The sequence below is a fragment of the Salvia miltiorrhiza genome, chromosome 2 (assembly GCF_028751815.1).
Source record: "Salvia miltiorrhiza cultivar Shanhuang (shh) chromosome 2, IMPLAD_Smil_shh, whole genome shotgun sequence".
Classification (NCBI taxonomy): Eukaryota; Viridiplantae; Streptophyta; class Magnoliopsida; order Lamiales; family Lamiaceae; genus Salvia; species Salvia miltiorrhiza.
Genome location: NC_080388.1, coordinates 40870003 through 40893413, shown reverse-complemented (window position 1 = coordinate 40893413; position 23411 = coordinate 40870003). Strand labels below are relative to the sequence as shown.

Here is a 23411-nt window from a genome sequence, read left to right as displayed (position 1 = left end):
GTATGGATGAATTGACTCCAATGTGACTTTTCCAATAGGGGTATTCTGCATCTATAGTAGTTGCCCAATCATTGCCTTATTCTTCTTACTATTTCGTATGCATCAACATGACCTCGTAGATAGTTAGCATTTGTTTGGTATTCTCCAGATCCATCTGGCATGATGACGGGTGGATTCTCTTGTGGTGGAATCTGGTGCTCAAGTTTGGGCTTCAGATCTCCTTGATTTATTTTAAGATCTACCATATTGAGATTAGTAAATGAGTCAGTTGACTCATGTAGATCTTCTAAGTCGATTATTTCAAGGTTATCCTTGGTCTTTTCCCTTCAAGAATCAGATTAGTTCGCGATGTCTTATTTGCTGCTTCTTCTGATAGAAGATAAGGCACCTCCTTAGACCGTGTATTTTTTCAATTTTTTCAAGAACATGGTTATCGCCTTTCTAACTCGTATACTTTTCTTTTGATATCATGCAAGAGGTTGAGATTTCTTTGCTTCTTTGATATCTTATTCATCTCCTAGGGTAGATCATATAGTTTATTGCCATAATATTACATCGTTCTTTAGATTTTTCATCAGTCTATTATATTGGAAGAGTTCAGTTTGATTGTTTGGAATGCTGGAAAGACAGCTCATGTTTTGTTCTTTTGCTCCATCAAGTATGTTCCTAATGGTGGCATCTTTAGATGATGATTGCCGCTTTCTTAAGTTGGACATTCACCATGACAAAATTTTGATATTTTTTATCATATTATTGTAGCATCTTCAAATACTTTCTTTGGGTTCTTCATTGTTTCTAACTATGCAGTCGAAATCGTTTTCACAAAGTATCAAGAAGCTTCTAATGTTTCTCATTTTTTTCTCCATATTTTAGAAATAAAACTTGTATGAATTGCATACAGGGCCCGGTCCTGATGGTGGGCGAATCCGCGACGGCCTAGGGCCAAAAAATATTTGGTTTATTGATTTTGAACCCAATAAAATTTATTGTCAAATACTATTAAATCATTAACTATCCAAGCAGATGAGATCTCCTCTCCTTCAACATATTTCTTGAAAAATAACTCTTCATCTTCTCCAAACTATTGGCCAGTTTCCCAAAAATAAGAATGAAGAAGGTAGTCTCTTCAATTTACTTTTATTACTGTTGAATAATTATCATTGTTATATAAAAATAAGGAGCCACAATTATTCTCTTATATCAATTTATTGCTTGATTATCGTCCTAATTGTCTGAACAAAGAAAAATCACATTGCAATTTACAAATTCTGAAGGTAGGAATTCATTTTTGAACTCTTGAAAAAAAATTCACAAAAAATTTAAATTGTTGAAAACATATATGAGATTGTCAATGTCCCAAAAGAGATTGAGTGGTTTTACAATATTATGTATTGAAAAAGAGATTTTAGATAAAATTGATTTAAACTATGTTAAAAATGATTTTGTAAATAAAAATGCTAGATGAAGTCATTTTTTTATAAGTAATGGACGTCTTTTCCTTTTCATGTGTATGATAATATATCAAGGACCCATTTTTATATTTTTATCAATAACCTCAGTTTTATCAGGACCGGCCTTTATTGCATCTTGGAAATAAAACTTCCGGATCGAAATACTTTATTGGGAGTCTCCTCTCCATTAGGATTAACTTTTAGTTAGTTGAATACAAGTATAATTCATCAATAAAAAACTTAGGCTCTTATACCAATTTAATGCAAGATCAAATAAAATGTGTCATAATAAAAAGGGTAAATTTCTTATTTATAAAGGTGGCTATAATTCCAAAATGTTTTAAAAGTTGGCTACTTTATTCTATAAATGTTTGACAAGGTCAATACCGCATCCATACCGCGCGTCACACCAAAGTTATTGCCTTATGCTAAAAGAATTTGACTATTTTTATTGACTCTTTAATTAGAAAAAAATATCAAGTTGAAGAATAGTAATGAATAATTTTTTACCAATTACGTCAATGAACACAAGAGTGGTCTACCACTGAAAAGATTATTGTAAAACGACAATCCTTGACTTTTATTTAGAGAAGAAGTCGATAATTGAATATAGTGTGATAATTGAATCTCAAGTACAATAGTTACATCACAAATACTCCTGTGCAACCGGTTGCACAGTGCAACTAGTTGTCAGAATGATACTCCCTCCGTTCCACGAAGTATGACCCACTTTCTTTTTTGGTTTGTCCCACGAAACTTGACCTGTTTCTAAAAATGGCAAAAAATATACTCTTTATTCACCTTTTCACTTTTTCACCTACCACACTTAACACATAAAATACCAATTTCTCAAATCCTGTGCCAAAAATAAATGGGTCATGTTTCATGGGACGGAGGGAGTACTACTTTATTCGGAAAATGACACTTTTCCGAATGACACTATTTCAACATACAAATGACACTTGAAGATCTTCAAGTGTCATTTGTATGTTTAAATAGTGTCATTCGGAAACCAGTTGTACGGTGCAACCGATTACACAGAAGAGTGCCTCTAGTTACATTTGGTTTAGCTTCTATGTGACCATTGTGATTCTTCGATTTTTTTTATTATTTTATTTTTCTAGGGAAAAACATGTCATGGAACAGTAATGGCGCCAGCAGAGGCGTAGAGGAGGAGGCAATTAATGGCGGCATAATCTAGAAATTCAGAGGAAGTTGAGCTTTGTGAAGAAGATGATTTGTGCTTAAGTTTATAGTAACATTTAAAAAAATTTGTGTAGGTGATAACAATTTTACAAAAACCATTAAAATTGAGATTAAAAAACACATTATTTCAAATAGACGTCCAATATTATTAAATACTCACTCCGTCTTATAAGAGCATGTACTTTTTGTCATTTTTATACTTCCTATAAGAATGTGTATTTTTCATTTTTGGACAATACGACACCACAAATTTCTTATTTTTTTTTATCCTCAGTTTATCAATCTATTCACAATTTTGTCACACATAGCCTACTACAAATCCCTTAAATTTTTTTTCATCTCACCATCGTATATAATAAAAATGAAGTGATTTTTCCATTCATAATACATTCATCTGATAATTATTAAAATTTGTGTCATGCATACTGTAATGGGGGGAAAGAATATTCAAATAATTGGAACATTTACATTGAAGACAAATAAAATGAATTTTTTTGAAACCAATCAATTTTCTATGTAATTTTAACCTGTGACACGTACTTATTAAGAGATAGAGAGAGTAATGCACGGGACTAGTGTATTCCAATCAATAACTATATACTCCTTTCGTCCCACTTCAATTGGGACACTTGTTTTTTTTGTTTGTCCCACTTCAATTGGCACTTTCCAAAAATAGCATGTGATCTCTACCTTCTCTATACACATTAAACAAATGATCCTCATCCACTTTACACACTCAATCCTTTATTCTTAATCTTCGTGCCCAAAGTAAAAGTGTCAATTGAACTGGGACGGAGGGAGTAGTATATTTTTTATGTTAATGTGGTTGAAATTTCCAACGGAGCAAAAGTTCGAGTTAACGTTAGAATAGATAAATTCAACATAGCGTTGTCACCATTTTTGCTTTCCTCTTTCCTCGCTATCTCCGTCTCAAGTTGGGACAAGTAATATGGTAACACAGACAAATTCAGGAATTTACATTGGAGTTAAATTTAATTTAAAAACACAAGAAATTTGTAAGTATTCTAAATGGCGTTTTGAATACTAGTATTATTATCTCTTAAATTTTGATAGATTTTTTTTAACGAAACTATACTCGCAATAAAAATTATATACAAGAGTATACTAGTTATAGAATAGACGGTTGCCTAAAATAAGTTATAGAATAGACGGAATTCATGTACGAAGAAAAAGTTAACTTTTGGCTTTCGAATTATTAAGATTCTATTTTATGGAGCCATCGAATTTTAATTTGCAGTTTCATAAGGATACTCGAACAAGTTTTGCATATAATTCATACAATAAAATAGTTGAAAATAAAATAAAAAACATTATTTATTAAGTATAAAAGATAATAAATTATATGGGAATTAAAGATAGTTAAGTTGCCCGATATGCAATGTAGTAAAAGTTCGTTTGTTTTGATTTTCCTTTTACCTTCTACACGACCTAAATTAAGCATTTGTAGATTAAGATTTAGAGTCACTTGAACTAACTTAATTGTTCTGCATATACAAAATCAAATTTTGATGGAAAAGAACTTCAATTAAAAAGAGAACCACTAAATCGGCAGGCAAAAATATGGGATGTTGAGACATGCAATGAGAAGCTATTTATTTCTGTTACAAACAAAACCACCAACAAAAATTGTTGTGGGAATCTTACAAGATTTAGATTTTTACTTACATAAATAAAAGATACTCCAAAACATCTAGGGCCAAGTTAAGTCGAGGCAGATCCTAGGCAGATCTTGGTTATAGGTTTTGAAGCAAGTGGGCACACCTTGTTGGGATTCTCCGGCAGCTCTTTTGGTGGAGGAAGACGGCGGAGAAATGGTGGAGGAAGGCGGCGGCGGGGACACGAGGGTGTCGAGGTTTTGGTGGCGAAGAGCCTCGGATAAGAGAAGAAGTAGAGAAGCCATGATGAATGGTGATATTTTGTTGTTTGGTGGAAATGAATAAACGAGTTAGATTTATAAGCATGAAGTAGGTATGGGGGGTTGGGACTTTGAAACTAGAATTTAGTGCGATAAAACCATGGGGCAACAAGGCACTCTCAACTTGATTGTTTCGTTTTTTTTGTTTGCTTGTTTCAGTGCCGCATATTTCAATAGGCCAACTTCCATTATTTTATCAGCACCGACTTCTCTCTCTCGCAGGGTTTCCAGCTCCCCTCTTCAAAAGAAAGAGCGAATGGGATGAGATTTCATGTTACATTATCATAACATGATATTGTGATGAGAGAAATAATCAAGAAATAGAATAGGAGGTGAAATCGTGACGTGATATTGCACCATTTCCTCAAAGGTTCAAGATTATATGGTAAAATGGAAGACTTGGGGCAAAATGACACACCACTAAAACAGCTATTTTTCATGCTCGCAAACATCATTTCAGTGTAGTAAAACAGAAGATGAGCGTCGTTGCAACAAAGTAATGAAAATAATAGTGTATGAAAGCATCATTCTGTGACATTGGGACACGCCCAAGCACCATGTACAAAATGAAAACAGACGCACATATAAAATCCCATGCATTGAAATAGAGAAACATTCTTCTACTACAGGTTTCGAGTAATCAAATAACAGCTCTAGCAAAGGGAAGGAACAAAAATCCCAGAGTTCGGTCTTTCGCTCCACAGCGTGCTTTTTCTCATCTTCCGTAAAGCGCAAGGCTGAGTGATATATAGCATTTGTTGTTGGTGCACCGATGCAACAACGGAGAGCCTGGAAAACAAGCGAACAAGTGTAAACTATGGAAGATCGAGGAAACGTGACAACTAAACTTTACTCAGCTGCATATTGGTTGAGGCACAATACTCTGATTCAAAAAGGTTTCAAACTATGCAAAACCAGCAAGGAACAAAACCCAAATCCAGGCTCCAAAGAATAAGCAAACTAAAATTTCAAAGAACAAGGCTCCAGGAAAGCAGAATAAATCACCTATACAGATGCACAAGACCCCAACTGCAATCTAATTAAAGTTTAATTCGGAGAACTACACTACAGGATAGCTGAGAGATAACACCTAACAAACTTATGGATCAAAGAAAAAACAGTAATAAATATAATATATTCATGTTGTTTTAATTGTTTAATAGAACAACAAGATAATAATCCTGAACCAGGAATAATGTGCTTGGTGTATATGAAGTAATTCAATAGAAAATTTCTGACAGAACTGAGATTTCATAAATGGTATAAAGTCGTGGCTAAAGCTTCTAATGTTAAATCTGCAGTAGAATAAAAAAAACTAAGAGGAAAAAAGTATAGGAAAAGACAAATAGTATAGACATATGCATCAAGTAATAAAAATTAGTCAATAATTATTCTGTATTATTTGGACACAGGGGCAGCACAGCATTAGGCAAGAAAACTTTCATTTATATTGAAATTATTATCATTTTAATTCTTCTTGATATAAGTCCAGTCTGTTACTAAGAAAAAATGAAACCAAAGCCAAATCCAAATTGATTATATTCTTGTACAGTCACTTCATTTTATACTATCCAAGTGTAATAACCTCATTTTGTACTATCCAAGTGTAATAACCTTATTTTGTACTATCCAAGTGTAATCACCTCATTTTATGCTATCCTAGTGCAATCACCTCAATATATACTATCCTAGTGCATTCACCTCAGTGCTTATAAGGGCTTCTCAAGAGACTTCTCAAAATCTAGTATTTTGGACCCAATTTTTCTGACTACTAGTAACAGCAACAGCAACAACTACAAAATCAAAAAATCTGACTAATTGGAAACAAAAAGGTATGTCATTGTTACCGTTAAGCAGCAGCAGCATCTTTAGAAACCTCCTTATCTTCGGCAGCACCATCAATGGTGGCATTTGCATCAACACCATCTGCATCCTCAACTGGAGGCTGCACCTGCTCATCCTCCGGCAATGGCTCCTCCACGTAGTCGTTATCAAAAGCATCCTGCGGCACATCATAAATCCGCACCTGCGGCTTTGATGGATCCTTAACAAGCACATATTTGCCCTCCTTCAACTTCATACACAAGTCCACTATACTCTTAACAATCCCCCACATGTTAGAAGTATTCAAATTAATCTGCGTAGCAAAATCCCTTGGCTTGTATCCCACAACCGCCAATATCACATGGTTGAAATGATCCCTCGGGTGAACCCGAGAGACGTACCCCAACTTCATCATATCAGCACCAGCCAGCAAAGCCTGAGTAGTCCATTTCGCCAACTTATTGGCGTTATTCTTCAACTCAGTTGCCAACACTGCACCCCTCTGCGTCTCCAGCTTCTGCCTCCAGTCGACACCTGAGTACTTGGGATCAAACTCATTCAATGCATTCAGTGTCAAGAACGACCTCTGATTGTTTATATCTACCACGCTCTGCACCTCACATCTTGACACCAGGTACATTTCATCGTCCATCTTCCACCTCCTATACCTATAAGCAACCGGAGCCACTTCCTCCCCTTCATTAGCAAAGGGGTTGGGCTCCTCGAAAGCAACCTTGTTTCCATCCCTTATCAAAACCTGCTGCGAAAAGTTTTGATTGATGTAAGCAGCTTCCACGCTCAAAGAGTGCATAGAGTTGATATCATCCTTGAGATCAGGCAACGGCTCCTGCGAGGTCTCGTGCACAGCAAGCAAATCCAACTGCGATCCATCCCTCTTATCAAGGAATAGCTTGTTTCCAACGCGCTGAACCACAATATCCCACGAGTAAACCGACCTAGGAGCGCACATTAGTGTCGACAAAATTGAATCAGTGGCAAAAACCGTCGCTTTATCCTCATTTGCCAATCGCCTAATAACCGGATCATCAGTGGTTGTGACCTTGAAGAAATTGCGGCTCTTGAAACGTTCCAATGGCCGGCAATTCTTCGGAGTAATCCGATCATAAGACCTATCGTAGAACTCTAGCCCGCCGCAAATCAACAAATCTTCGGGCTCCGGCACCGAATATGACAGCTTCGAGAAGGTCGAGAACGGAATTTGATCCAGCATATTCCATTCGGGCTGGATATCGACCGAAGACTTGAACACCGACGACTCACGACGCTGTGGCATCTGCGAGCGGTTCGCGTTGTACAGCCGATCGCGGCGCGCGCGCTCCTTCTCGGCTTCTCGCTTCTTGGCTTCCTGCTCCTCGTCGCGGCGCTGCGGGAGCTGCGAGCGGGCGTGGTGGGGGTTGAACCGCCACCTAGGGTTGAATTTGGGGCGGTTAGGGTTGTGGTGGTGCGACTTGGCAGATGTGTCGACGAGGCGGAAGGAGGAGTCCTCGTCGGCGGCGAGGGTGGCGAAGGAGTCATCGCCGGAGAAATCGAAGGCGGAATCGGCGGCGTGGTAGCCGCCCTGCTTGGATCCGGGGCGGCCCGAATTATTCATGTTTCTGGTCCAATCAGCGATTCGCCCCAATTTCTCGGAGCGGGAGAAGGGAGCGAAGGGGACATTGGATGGGTGGTTGGGGACGGAGAGGCCGGCAGCAGCGGAATCAGGTGGACCCCAGCCGTCGGGATTAAAAGGCACGGCACCGATTTCGAATCCTACCATTGCTGCTGCTGTGTGATGTGCGTGAAACTGAGCTGAGAAGTAGGGTTTTTTTGTATATAAAAACCCTAGGCGTTGTTTGGGCTGTTGTTAGAATATTTATTTAGAGAAGAGAAAGAGAGTTTTTGTATAGTATTTAATGGGCTATCTGTTTCTATGGGCGCATAGATTTGGGCTACAATTGTAAGTGATCATCAGCCCAGTATATATAATTATGAATTTCAAGTTTTAACCTGTAGGGTGTGTTCACTTTCATGGATAAATTTATCATGGAAAAATGAGTGATAACAAAAATTTATGTTTTTAAATATCTTCTTTCTTTTTTCATATTTTATACAAAAGAGAAGTTCACTATTTTTTCTTTCTTATGAAAAATGGTGAACTTCTCATTTGTGTAAAATATGAAAAAAGAAATGAGACATTTAAATACATAAATTTGTATTGTCTTTTATTTTTCCATAATAAATTTATCAGTAAACTCACAGTATCTGCTTGAAAGTTTATCTATGGAGCTTTATTGTGTTTATATTTGCTATTGGGCTTATGGTCGACCTAATACACATTGTGTTTTTGTATATTATCTGTCCACTCAAAATAATATACTACTCCCTCCGTCCTACTTGAAATGTCTTATTTCTTTTCGGCACGGTTATTTAGAAATATGTTAATTAGATTATTAAATAGTGTGGTGTAAAGTTAAAAAGGTGATTGTGGCCTCCAAAATTCCTACTTTTTGAGAATAACTTTTTCCATAAAAGGAAACAAGACATTTCAAGTGGGATAACCCAAAAAGGAAAACAAGACATTTTAAGTGGGACGGAGGGAGTATTACTCTATATTTAATAGTATCAGATTTGTGATCGACCCAATAGTATATTGCTTATACTTATTATTGGATTGTGGACCTCAACACTACACAATAGTGGGAAAATATCATCATACGCAGGCGAGCCGCACGAAGGCGAGAACGCCCTATATGTGAGACCAACAAACAATAATACATCACCTTAAAATGGAAAAATATCACCGTCAAGCAGGATCAAACCTAAGACCTTTTACAAATGAGAGACTTTGGGTGCCTCAGCTTTATCACTAGAGCAAGGCCTCATCGGCCCAATGTCAACTTTTTAAGAACACACATATAGTGTATTTATGACTTAACATTTGTTGGCACTTTTCTACCGAGCGGGTAGAATTTTTTTTTTTTTTTTTTTTCAAAATGGTAATATCTCTTCTGTAAATAAATGTTTCAACAAGCTAATGCAGATAAGAAAACGAAACAACTTCAACAAGTGTCCAATCCTTATATGCTTTGAGGTTCAAGAATTAAAATTAAACCACTTGAATGTGTAGGGACACAGTAAAGTTTACAAGAATTCAAATTAAACCACTTGAATGTGTTGTGTAGGGACTCGGTAGGTCCATAGCTAATGAAATGGTAATGTCAAGACCTCAGTTCAAGCCTTTTATCGTGCAATTTTTAAATTTATTTATTTATGTAATTTATCAAAAAAAATTGAGAGATAGCGTACGATATTATTACTATTTTTTTAGGCGTTCACTTTTCGCAATTCATGAAATATATTATTGAATATTTTTTATTTTATTAATAGAACTTTTCACATTTCAATATGATATGAATTGAATGACACAAATTATAAAAAATATTCGGATATTTTGAAATTTAAATCTATTTTAATAAATAATATATATACTAGTCTATACTATTTTTACCTATTAGGCTTATAAAAAAAACTATAAATATATCTAAAAAGATTCTAGACATGCACTCGAAAAGTATTTAACCTATTGTAGAATTCTTGGACCCAAATATCATATTTTAACTTTTCAATATCAACACAATAAAAAATTTGAATTAACATTTTAATCATAATTAATTAAGCACAAACTCATTGAGAAATATGTCATTATAGATTTTTTGGATCCAAAGATCATATTAAAGCTTTCCAATTTCTCGATATAATAACAAAAATTTAATTAACATCATAACTAATTGCAACACAAACTAATTGAGAAATATGAGGGAAATGAATTTTGTTGAAAAAAAATGAATTTGATGAAAAAAAATTGGAAGAGTATTAAGTTCGTGGAAAAGTTAGAAAATATTGAAAATTTGTGTATTTACACGCAAATACCCCAAGTTAAAAATTGGCACGTGTACGCTATGTGGACAATAATAGGCCATGTAAAAGCCAAGTCAGTTATAATTCGATTGAAAATTGCTCGTTGCGGAAAAAATCGGACGAGCACAAAGTTCGTGTATTTAGATTTTAAAAATAAAGCTTGTGGGAAAAACTAAAAAATGGTGAAAGCTCATGTATTTACACACAAATAACCTTTTCCCAAAATCATGTAATAGTCGAAAAAATCGTGTAACAATGTATTCTACATTGTTTCACACTATTTTCGCAAAAGTATGTAATTGTAGAAAAATGAGTAACAATGTAAAATACATTGTTACACGATTTTCGCGACGATTACACGGTTTTGCAAAATTGTGTAAATCAAAAAAGTGTGTAACAATGTATTAATGGTATTAGTATATTTTACATTGTTATACGATGCAAAGGTATTTTGATCACAACAGCTGCTATTTTCACAATTTTATCCATATAAAAGATTTCCTTTTATTATATAATTTTGAGTAGAATATGGTGTTGTCTCTTATGTTTATTATACAAATTGTTCTGAAATTAAGGAATTCCCCACACAGAACATTCAACATTTCAAGGTTCTCAACTCTCTCTAACTTGTTACTGTAAACACTATATGCTTTCGTGCTAATACGTATGTGTATAAGATATTGTAACAAGCATGATTCATAAGAAAAGAAAATGAGCATACTGCATTTCTTCTTTAATTCAGAACAATTGGTCATGAGTATCGAAACCCATGGCTCATATACGCATATATTTTTGTATAAGCATATATACTAATGTTTTTACAAAACCGTTTACTACCTTTGCAAATTTTATTTGAAAATTTTTATATTTTCGAGATATTAAAAATATAAATCTATGAGTCGAGTTTGTGGAGAATTATCTAGTCGCGCCCCTAGCTAGATGTATGACTCTAAATTCTAGGTTATACCTATAGAAATAAAGTTTTATATTCCAAAAATATTTTTATATAAATTTGGGCCTAAATAAATTTATTTACTTAAATATATTTATCATGGACATTATATTAATTTTGGATTAAGAATAAAATATTTTCATAAATTTTGTTAGTGTTGGGCTTATTGTTATTAATGTGCCAAATTCTTTTGCAATGATCCTAAAACAATTATTCAAGTTTCAACATTTATAGTTTATTAATGATTTCAAGGATTTGGATACCTTATTTTCGTATCTGCAAATTAACAATTTCTACTCTATTTATTTACATTTGTTTAAAGAAGTCTCCAAGCCAGCCATTCCTATTTTTATTCTTATCAGATATCTAACCGCCCTAATTAGATAAATGACTTTGAACTATAGATTATATTTATAAAAAGATACAAATTTATATTATCAAATATTTTTAATAAATATGTTGGGACATAGTTTTTATTCTTTTTCTATGATAATTGGGTTAAAATTTTCCATTTATCATCTTTAAAGCCCAATTATTATTATAAGTCCATATGTCTTTCTTTAATTAAAATGAGATGTTACGTGGTTCAGTTTTTCCTTAGCCACATATTCGGATTTAATCACCTTCAGTCACCTAATTTTATTCAGCCACGTATCACTCACTGCTATCACATTTAAATTCACCCAAATAACCTGCTAGGTTTCATTTCATCAAAATTTAGGTTTCATTTCATCAAAATTTTCCAGAGCACAAATTTCATTCACGTTAACAGACTTCTCATTTCTGATATTTCCTTCACAAAACTTCAATTGGCAATTTTATTGTTTCTGTGAGATTTCATGTTTTAATTCATCACAGCAAATTACTACGTTTTTCTTTCATTCTCATTTATTTTGTGAAACAAAACAAGCCCATTAAACCAAACCCCTCTGTACATATGCACATAACCAAAATTCCTTAAAAAGAAAATCTTTTATAAGAAATCATTTTGGATAAATTCCTTTACGTAAGTATTTGACAAACACTACAGTAGCAAACTTTGAGCAGCAAACTTTGATTCCAGCAAACTTTGATCAGCAAACTTTGATTTTATCTTCAGCTATATTTTATTCTGGAACTTAGAAAGCAAGTGTAAATTTCCTCAGCCACCATCTGTTATCATCGGCAGCAAATGTTGATTTTTGATTCCTCCACAGCATCAAACTTTGAATTCTACAGCAGGAAATTTGATTTCTTTCACATTCAAAACTTTGAATTCTACAGCATCGAACAAGTATTTACTTCTCATTTTTTTTTTTTTTTTTTTTTTGATCGGGCAAAGTCATGTTAGATGTTAGTAATTAGTTCCCCATCCACTCCAAGAACCACCTTATCTCTCCATTCACCAAATCCACCTTATATCTCCAATCTCCAATTCGCTCCCAAGAGGGATCGAACCCGGGTCACTTCACTTAAGTGAGGACTCGGTGGCCAGTGAGCTAAGCCCCCTGGTTATTTACTTCTCATTGCTGCCGACGTAACTTCTCCTATTTATACCTCAATCCATCATCCTCAATTCATCATCCCCAATTCGTTTTCCTCATTTGTTTTCTTACACCAACTTCTCGTCTGTTCATTTTCGCTCAAGTGGTAATTTTGATTTCTTTTGTGCAGATACTATGAAATTTTATTTCAGCATCTAAATTGTTTCTTCATTCTCTGCTCAAAACCAAGATTTCCAAATTCATACATGCATACATCATCAAATCTATCATTTATATTTAATATGAAATCAAATAGAATTCATATCCATAGTTTACAGAGAAAGAAATTTTGAAAATCTAGACTGATAAAAGAAAGTTGGACTGAACTTTGGGGAAGGAGTTGGTGCAGAGGCGGTGGCGGGGAGAAGTAGGGGCGGCGTACGGCGAGAGGAAACAGGGGCAGCGGCACCGTGGTCTCTGCCGCTGCTGTGTATTACCGGTCAGGGCGGAGGGAGAAGCGTTTGGGCTATGCTGCTGTCCGTCGCGGTGGCGGTGGCGGCGCGGTCTCGGCTCTGCTGTGCTGTTCCGGTCGAAGGATGAGGTGGCTGGGATGGCGAGGACAGGGGCAGGGGAGGATGAAGGGAGATAGGAAAATAGGGAAGGAGAGTGAGGAGGTAGGAGCCGCCGGCCTCCGGCGGTGGCGGCCGTCCGGTGGCGCGGTGGTAGGAGGCCGAGAGGGAGATAGAGGGGTGGAGAGAAGAGAGAGAGCGGCTGAGAGGGAAGAGGCGTGAGTTGTGAATTTTAGTGAATCTGCTATGTGTTTGTGTCGTGGGAGTGTTGGGGTGTGTGTAAGTTTAATTAGGGATTGTTAGATGGGCTTAGGAATGAGCTTTATTTTGGGTCTTAATTTTATTAATTGAATTGGGCTTCTAATTTAGTTAATTCTTTTAAGTAGTGAGCATAATTTATTTAAGCCCATAGTTACTCTTTTAATTATTATTCCCATTTCAGATTTTCTAAAAAAAAACTTATATAAATAATTTTCTCAAGTTTAATTATATTTAAAATATTTTAATTAAGTCCTTATGTTTTATTATTTGAATTTATCTGACTAGGTGCGGCGCGACTAGGACATAACTGTTGATCTGAAATTATTCAAGTTATCTATCAAATCCATATTTTCAGGTGTGGGATTTATTTCAGTACATGCACGTGGTTAATATTTGTCCATTTTAATATTATGTGTTTACCGTATGTGTTGTAAAAATATTTATCGCTAGGGGCCAGCATAATTGGTCCAGGACTTCACCGTCCTTGGTATGCCACAAAGCGATTTCATGTTACAGGGTTGCAACCATTATATTGTCGCCAGGGGCCCACATATAGGGTCCGGGACATTAAAGTCCTTGGATTGCCACAGTGCGTATGGAAGTTATGTTACGTTATGACAATATGTGTTACCATTTTATTAACATGGACAATTATTGCATGTTCCCACACTGAGTGTACCCTGTATGCTCATCCCATATTCAACAGTTTCAGGTGATTGATATCGGAGGCGCGTGGAGAGTCGAATGGGCGCGTCGAATCTATTTAAAGATAAATGTTTCCTAAAACATATTATGTTATTTCATGTGATATCTCTTGATTATGTAAACTCTGAAATTCTATACTATTTGAGATTTGTGTGTGATTTGTTTAAATAAATGTTATTATATTATTTTAATGTCATGACTTGTTTAATTTATATTTAAATTCATTTCAAATATTTATTTAAGAATTTATATCTTTACGAAAATATATACATGGATACATACATAATTTTTAATCATATAAAGATTTTATTTTGTTATATTTTCCGCTGCTAAAAAGATATTATTTTATACTTAGAGTTTTTCCTTAGTAAAAGTTTTATTAATTAGTTAATTATTTTTCTGACATCTTCATGTCGTGCTTTGAAAATAAAGTTGTTTAAATTTATGAATTCAAAATCAAGTTTTATATTTGAATACATTATTGAAAATTTTGATATCTTATAAATCGTTTTAAAAGTGCTTTAAAAACCAATTTTATTTAAATGATTTCTTTTTCTTAAAATTATTTTCGAAAATATTTATTTTAAAAGTGAGTTTTAAATTATTTTAAGACTTCCGCATTAAATATTTATTTAAATTTTATATTTAACTTCTTAATTAGATTAGGGTGTTACAGAGTACAAAAGCACTCAGTGATCTTATGCCGAAAACATCTCATGCTTATAAAGCTATATATATTGTCATTGCCATTTCATATGCATAATACAATAAATTTGTAGAAAGACCCTGTGTTAGCTAAACTCATTTTCATTTCCTCAAAGTTGTTTGCGCAGACTTTCTCATCAAGTAAGTATCATATCTGTTATAACATCAAGTACTGAGAGGGAGGCCTCCCTCTGCAACACTGTGACCGGCCAACCTGAAAGATGACTCACGACCACCTCAGTGTACACAAATCCTTACTAGTATCTACACTAGCATAGGACCGAATTCTTCATCTCAAGCAGATAGATAACATACCAAAACATCAAATATTTGGCAATGCAATAACTTCAAAATATATTTTCAGTTCAAGCTTTGAAAGGAAAATAAAACATCAATGCATTTAATATCCATTTTAACGTAGAAAAGCCCACCTTGTTGTGTCTCTATATCAATGCGTAATGTCACTCTCTCCTTCAAGTCGTTAATTCCCAAAAGGACCTTCATCGTTATGAAGAATCGGTGAGAAGAAGGGTCACATTATAAAAGAAAACTCAATTTTTAATCTAAGCTCTTTTATGAAACATTAGTATCTTTAATGCTCACTCTCTAGGTTGTTAATCAATATAACCATTATTCTCTCTTGTCATTACTCATTAATTATAACATCCTTATGTTATAATTAGCAACTCTTCAATTAAAAGAAATATTTAACTAATCGAAAAGTCCACTTTCGTAGCTGATCTATTCGCTCTCATTTCGTCTAATTGACCAATTAGAAAGTTAAACTTTCTATCCACATCCGGGCATCAAACCATTCGGTCCTCATGCTTCTCGTTTCTAATATTTCTCGAAAATTCTCAAATTAATCTAGCATGCTCATGTGATATCGTAGAACACATATATGCAATAATATTCATCATGCAACGTCCCAAACTTCACGGATTTAAATAAACATGCTCTAAAAACTCATATAAATTTCGTGCTTGGAAAAATACGAATATAATATATAACGATCCTAGCATACCCCTAAGCACAAATATCAAGTCAAAACGATCAAACAAAAATTGAAAGACGAGCCAACGGACGAAATGACGGGCTGCCCATAGCTACGGTTCATTCCGTTCTTACTCCCTTCACTAAAGATGCTCAATTATATGCTAGGAACAACATATTAAAAATTCACGACGATCCGACATCGTTTCAAAATAAAGTCGAGAAATCGACGTTTTTCGACGTCGACTAAACTTGAAAATCTAACCATCTAAACGTAAGTAGAGATATCATCTACCTAGATACGTGTTCCAAAAGATGTTCGGAGCTCGTCTCGGCATGCAAATCAGAGCTTGAAAGCTCCGTCCAAGCTTTAATGGAAAAAGGCGTGCGTAGTGTGTGTTTTAGTGTGTGAGTGCGTGTGTTTGTGTGATTAGGGAGTTAGTGCAGTGTGTTGGGCTGCCTTCAGCCGAAAGTAAGTGAGGGGAAAGGTGTTGCGCGGTTGGGTGGGGTGGTTAAGGGTAGGGTAGGTAGATATTTTAGGATATTAACCCATTAATCGTTAAATATTTCATTTCGTCTCGATTTAACAACTAACTACCCATACTCTTCGTTACTCGTCCTCTCAACTCCTACTCACTTTCATTACACTCTTAATTTTATATAAATATAAAAAACGCAAGCTCATTCTCGAAATTATGATAAATGAGCTCTATTCGTTTATCGATAAATCTCAATTTACTATTCACTCGTCGTCTAAAAATAAAAACTTTTATTTTTGGACTCGTATCGAAAAACTAAGAATATTTATCGACGACGCGCACGTAAAATTTTGAAAGTCGACAAAAAGACGAAATAGAGATTATTACTATTCATCGTCAAATTGTTAAAATTTCAAAAGCATCTCAACGGACTCAGATCTCATTTCCGACTTCATCATTCTCATTCAAATAATTATATCAAATATTCATATTCAAATAGGGATATAAAATCCCACATCATCCGGATATAAAAATACTGACTTCTCAAAAACTATAAATCAAAATAGTTCTAAACGAATTCTCATGTCTCTATAAAATTAAAGAAGGGGGCTAAAACCTTAATTACTCAAACTTAAGCAATTAACAAGTCATTAAAAGCCCGGGTATTACATCTATTTCAATTGACATATCTGATCGAACTTAAATTCTTAACTCTTAGTTTTATGCTAACGAATGTTGGTTATCAGAAGCATGAAACAAAACTTGTGATCCAAAGGGGCCTAGCCCAACTCATTATCTTATTATTCGGGTTTAAACAAGGTTTGTTCTTGTTTATTTCTATGAATTAGTTGCACCTCGATTATAATTATTTCTTCAAGAATTGGGGTGTGACAATCAGAGCATCCACACCACAACTCGCACGAGCCACGTACCAATGTTGGAGGGCGCGAGGCAAGGCGCAGAAGTCCACGCTTGGTGTTGGAGGAGAGTGAGAGAAGATGTGTGGTGGCACCGCACCAATCAAAAATTAAAAAACAAAAATAAATTCTTGCAATTTTCAACTGAAATGACTATATTGAGGTTTTGAATTTTTTAAATTAATGTGAAACAGCCGTTTGGCTCATAACGACACTTTGTTTTTCTTTATTTCTTAATTTCTTCTATAAATACTCATTTTTCCTTTCATAATTTACACCTCATTTCATTCATTTCTATCTTCATCTATTTCTCTTTTCTCCAAAAAAATTGTCTTATTCTTTCAATTCTTCTTCAAATTCTTTCTCTGGAAACGAGGTTTCGGCCCTTTCAGATCCGAATGTTGATCTCGACATTTTTTTCATGTACCTTGCAAAATCTACCTAGATTAGCCAGTCTTCGTCAAGAGTCTTCAATTAACTACAAACGAGAAGAAGATGAGGTTCAAATTGATGCAAGAAGTGGCAAAGAAGGACATATAATGAGCTTTTGGTGTTCTTTAAGTTTGTTGGACTATTATCAGAGATCTGACTCGTCTGTTGAAGAAGGAGCAAATAAGCGATGTCATGTTTGCATGCATTATTTTGCACAACATGATAATCGAGGATGAAGGAGAACATGCAACAGATTGGGAGCTCGAGGAGAACGACTGACTCATCCAAAAACACCTAGCAGATGGACTCGAATTTATACGAGGTCGTCCTAGGGCGGTAAGGTGACTCAAGTCGTCTCACACGGAAGGCTTAGCAGGGCTTTAATTGTATCACTCACAAGAAACGAAAAGTAAACCTAAACATTCTAATCGGGTAGTTGGGTCTGGCACTATCTCACTCTCTAATCACCAAGACATAAACGAAAAGAAGCAATAAACATTAACTATGCAGTAGATATGTAACAACTGAGAGTGTAGAGATTAAACATTAAACATTAAACCTATCAAACTAGGGTTGTATCTAGTACGTCAAATCGAACAATCATAAACCCGTAAACAACGAATAATCACTACCTAGGCATGAAGACAAGATCAAACATGAAATTCAAACTCAAACCAAACTCTAATTGTTCCTTAGAAAGATTCCTCAACTAACAATCAAGAGCATTCATCAACGATCAACAAAGAACAAACCGAATACTTAAATCATAAACAATCATCCACATCATAGAAGGTATTCTAGGACTATCAATCATCAAGAGCATAAACAAATACTGAGGCAAACCAAAGGATTCAAATAAACTAAAGAGAATCAAGTGAGTTCTTACAAAAGCATATGATCCAAGTGAACTTAATCCAACGGAATGTAAATTGCAATCACAATAATCCAATGAATCCGAGAGCGAATGTAGATGTTTTGAATCTCTAAAAACCAAAGGAAAATGGTGGAAATCGCCCTAGAGGCTGCTGTGTTCGAGTATGGGGTGAAAAACCCTAAAAATCAACTTTTAAATGGAAAAAACGCGCCCAGGGACGGCGGCGCCGTGTATGCCTTTCGCAGACTACAATGCGCAGCGTTTTTGTTTTGGTCCGTTCTCCCTCGTTTCAAGTCGGATTTTGGATCCGTTTTCTCCTACGAACTCGTATCGAGACGAACTTCGATTCTTCTTCAGACCAATCAACTAAATTCTGACTTTAGTTTTGTCCACATATCAATCAATTTGAGCATAAAATCCTGAGACAACAAAATTAGCACAAAAGCTCAAATCAATCAACTCTTGAGTGAAAGAGACCAAAATAAAAGTCAATATAAGACGTAAACACCCACAAATTCATCACAAAATAGGGCTAAACAACCCCCCCACACTTGATCCTTTGCTTGTCCTCAAGCAAAGTCACGACACCAAAAGATAGTTCACAAGAAAACTTCCTCACCATTCACATCTCCAACCAATCTAAGTCTCTTAGCCATTCACATTCCTCACGAGATGTTCATTGTTAAGATTTTAAGAAGCAACAACCACATGATACAATTCAATCCGATCAGACCCAATTCTCCGCTAGAGGTGAATTCCCTAATGTGATTGCCTTTATAATCAAATCCCATTTTCCTTGAAGATGATAAACAATCAAACCAAATCTAATTTTATACATCTTTCTTTTCAAGGTGATGTTATTCCATTCTCAATAGATGGGCCAACTTTCGTGAGATCAACACTTTTGGAGGTAATCCAAAATGTTCTCACGTGGTTTTCCATGCTCATAACACTACCGTCAGAGGAGCAGAGACCCAGAGCTATAGAAAACTTCACAACAAACCAACATTCAAACTCAAGGGATAAGATCGTAGGCTATCACAATGAAAACACTCCCTCTAGCATCTACCGGACAAATCACGTCAAGAATAGCTCATAAGGGTGTTGCATCCAAAACATTAAACAACTTACATCAAGAGAGGAATATGCATAGCCTGAGAGATAAAGATAGCAACCAAGCCAACACAAAGCATGAAATTTACTTGTGAACAAATCATCAAAGTGTGCATTATTACTTGAAGCCAAACAACAATCAAGATAAAGGAGACCATTTGCCCCGCACAAGAAAGCCCAAAATCACAACAAAAAGGCACCCACAGGATCAACAAACACCCCCCCCCACACTTAAAATCTAGCACTGTCCTCAGTGCTCGCAAAAAGATGGGTGAAAGAGAAAAACTTCCCTGAATATCGATCCAAGTGGCGAGCCCGTAGTTTCCCACGGTGTCTGCCTATCTCTCATCCATAGAACAAACAATCTCCAACGCACCAACCTGCACCCAACAACAGAAAAAACAGAAACACAAACCCAAACAAAAAAAAAATGAAAGCAAGAAAAACATGGGTTGCCTCCCATGCAGCGCTAGTTTTTAAGTCGCCAGCCCGACTAAGAGGATCCCTTAACCAAAATCCGATTGAAACGTCAGCTGCTTAAGTGCATGTGTAAACACATCTTCTTGAATTGCAGCTGTGGGTCCTCCTAATGAGCGCTCCATGCTCATATCATGAGATGGCCTTCTATCCATACATCTAGCGAGATCGAGTGACACAACCTCATCAAGCTTCTCTTCCAGTAGCAAGGCACACAGAAAGCCTTGCTCTATATCATCTTCCTCTTGCAGCTTATCCAGAAATTCCTGCTCAATGTCAGCCTCATCCTGCAAGTTAGCAAGGAATTCCTCCACAATCTCGTCCTCCTCCTGTAACTTATAAAGAAAATCCTGCACAATACAATCCTCATCCAAAACATCAAAAGTCTCAACATAAGAGCAGTTTTGCAATAAGGGAGTACGAGTAGGAGATTTCTTATCAAAAATAGAGAAAGTTACAGACCTCCCTGCCCCCGCCATACTCAAATTTCCAGTACTCACGTTAATACGAGTATGGGTGGTGGCCATAAAAGGTCGGCCAAGCAAAAGAAGATGCCCATTATCTCCTCTAATCCCTTTTCCCACATCAAGGACAACAAAATCACCTATCATTTCCGCGAAGATCGACATTATGCACCGTTGGAAAGTCCCCGGTGCATTGCACAAACCGAACGGCATCCTCTTCCACGCAAAGGTGCCGAAGGGAGTGGTGAATGCCGTCTTGTCTTGGTCCTCTGGTGCAATGGCTATTTGGTAATACCCTGAAAGTCCATCAAGAAAATAATAAAAATTATGACCAGCTAAATGATCAAGCATTTGATCAATAAAGGGGAGGGGAAAATGGTCCTTTTTGGTGGCTGCATTCAATTTCCTGTAGTCGATGCACATGCGCCATCCCGTCACGGGGCGGGTTGGCACCAACTCTTGATCATCATTAAGGATGACAGTGATCCCTCCTTTCTTCGGCACCACGTGCACCGGACTAACCCACTCACTATCGGCGATCGGGTAGATGATCCCTTCCGCCAATAGCTTGAGGATTTCCTTGCGAACCACCTCCATGAGGACTGGATTCAATCTCCTTTGGCCATCTCTCTTGGGCCTCGCCCCTTCCTCAAGGTGGATCCTGTGCATGCAAGTGGCAGGGCTAATGCCTTTAATATCGGCAAGGCCCCATCCGAAAGCTGCCTTATTTTTCCGCAAAACCTCCATCAATGCCAACTCTTGCTCGTGCGTAAGCTCGGAAGATATGATTACAAGCTTTTCCGCCTCTCCTTCCAAGTATACATACTTGAGGTTCTTGGGGAGCTCCTTGAGCTCCAAGGTTGGCTTAATCTTTGTGGCATAGTCAATCACCACGGCCTCATCAATGGGGAGCTTAGCTTTGCGGGCCCGCTCTCTTTCTTCGGCTTCACGGGCAAACTCCTCCATGTCCGCGGACCCTGCAAAAACCTCAACAACTTCTTGCTCCTGCACAAAGAATATCTCGGCCAAGCCATCAATTGCATCAATATAAGAACATTCATTAGTGAGTGAGGATGATGGCATGGCTCGATTATGATGCACAGAGAAAGACACTGGCTCTCCTAACACAGTCATCTTGATGGTGCCATTTTTAACATCTATCAATGTGTTAGTAGTTGCCATAAATGGTCTTCCTAGCAAAAGGGTATGTTCTTTGCCATTTTCGTGTACCTCTCCTATTTCAAGCACAACAAAATCAACAGGTACAATCAACCCACCCACTCTAACAAGGATATCCTCAACTACCCCGTGAGGATACCGCACCGACCTATCAGCTAATTGCAAGCACATACGAGTGGGTTTCAGATTTCCTAACTCTAATTGCTTGAAAATAGAGTAAGGCATTAAATTGATTCCAGCCCCCAAATCTAACATCCCCGAGGCCTCCTTACCATTTCCCAAAGCAATATTAATGACAAAGCTACCTGGGTCTCGTTGCTTGGTCGGTAAGGGCTGTTGCATTATGGAGTTTGCAACCTCGGACACCAAAATCTTCTCGTTGTCCTCGAACCTCCTCTTCTTGGAGGCCAACTCTTTAAAGAACTTCAGGTAGGCTGGGACATTTCTGATCACGTCTAGCAACGGCAGGTTCACGTTCACCTTTGCCAACATGTTGTAGAAATCGGTGAACTGTTGGTCCAGCTTTTCATTCTTCAATCGGCTTGGATAGGGGACCGGTGGCTTATATGGCTTGGTAGCCTTGTGGAGCTTCACTCCGGGCTCCTTCTCTTTCTCCTTCTCCTCCTCTCTTGGCTGCAGCGGCTCCTTTACTTGCTCTTCCATGCGGGCTTCCTTGGGTGGTTCTTCCACAGGGGCTTCCACTTTGTTGTTCACCACCTTTCCACTGCGTAAAACAGTGACAGGACTCGGTGGGCGGCATCTATAACAGGATCGACGACATCTATGGTCATCTGGACCAGCTTGGTGGCCAAGTGACGCCCATGCAGCAACAGTTGGGCGACATCTATGGCCGTGTCAATACCATCGGCGAGGACGTCACGCGTTTGCGTGACCAAGTGTCGGCATATGATGCTCGGTTTGCCCAATACAACCAGGGCCTCACCGACGCCAACCAGGGCCTCACCGACACCAACTACTACATCGCCGACCTCGAGAGGCAGTGGGCCGCCTTCTCCTTGCAGAACCAGGACCAGTTCCGGCACCCTCCCCCGGGCCCCCCTCGGGGCCCCAACTGAGCGTCCCTTTTACCCACTTTTGTACATATTTTCTTTGCTTTCTTTTCTTTATTATTTTTTGCTGTTTTCTTTTGTGGGTTTTTGTGGTTGCTCGTTTTACATGTTGTGGTCGCCGCCCTCTCTACCGCCGTCGTCGTGTTGGCTGCACTCCTATTCAGGGATGTTCTTAAACTTTCTCTTTTTGTGCCCTGAGGACAGTGCAAGTCTTTCTCTGTGGGGGAGGGGCGTTATTTATGCGTTGTGGGGGTCTTATGGTTTTGTCTTGTTGGTGTTGTTGATTGTGCTGCATGCGGAGTTTTTGATGCTTTATCATTACGTTGCATGCTTGGTTGTGGTGCCCTGTTTGCTTGTCTTGGGGTGAATGGTCCCCTCCTATTGTTTTCTTGCCTGTTTTTAAGTACATCACATGATTGATGG

At 37.0% G+C, this 23411-nt stretch overlaps 2 protein-coding genes and 1 long non-coding RNA gene across 4 annotated transcripts; 1 reads left to right on the top strand and 2 right to left on the bottom strand.

Annotated features, from left to right (window-relative positions):
* Positions 1-5079: 5079 nt before the first annotated feature.
* Positions 5080-8364, bottom strand: LOC131013442 (eukaryotic translation initiation factor 3 subunit D-like). The gene is made up of 2 exons (XM_057941524.1): positions 6441-8364; positions 5080-5382 (listed from the first exon to the last, which is right to left on the bottom strand). Exon 1 carries the CDS (start codon positions 8192-8194, stop codon positions 6443-6445), a length of 1752 nt encoding a protein of 583 aa, XP_057797507.1. The 5' UTR covers positions 8195-8364; the 3' UTR covers positions 5080-5382; positions 6441-6442.
* Positions 8365-12781: 4417 nt separating this feature from the next.
* LOC131013441 (uncharacterized) lies at positions 12782-15400 on the top strand. 2 transcript variants are annotated; one of them, XR_009097701.1, is made up of 3 exons: positions 12782-12916; positions 13866-13935; positions 14287-15400. It is a non-coding gene; the product is annotated as an uncharacterized LOC131013441 (long non-coding RNA). The 2 variants fall into 2 exon arrangements; XR_009097700.1 differs by having other exon boundaries at positions 12804-12916; positions 13866-15400.
* Positions 15401-20136: 4736 nt separating this feature from the next.
* LOC131008460 (uncharacterized) lies at positions 20137-22581 on the bottom strand. The gene is made up of 2 exons (XM_057935336.1): positions 20776-22581; positions 20137-20178 (listed from the first exon to the last, which is right to left on the bottom strand). The coding sequence occupies exons 1-2, from the start codon at positions 22579-22581 to the stop codon at positions 20137-20139; spliced, it is 1848 nt and encodes a 615-aa protein (XP_057791319.1).
* Positions 22582-23411: the final 830 nt, after the last annotated feature.

What these genes read in the sequence shown, in the direction of transcription:
- LOC131008460 (XM_057935336.1), bottom strand. Translation starts at nt 22,581, where the DNA reads ATGGAAGAGCAAGTAAAGGAGCCGCTGCAGCCAAGAGAGGAGGAGAAG. An exon ending in CCACCCATACTCGTATTAAC is followed by an intron (nt 20,179 to 20,775) that starts GTGAGTACTGGA and finishes TGTTGGGTGCAG; the next exon opens with GTTGGTGCGTTGGAGATTGT.
- LOC131013442 (XM_057941524.1), bottom strand. Translation starts at nt 8,194, where the DNA reads ATGGTAGGATTCGAAATCGGTGCCGTGCCTTTTAATCCCGACGGCTGG.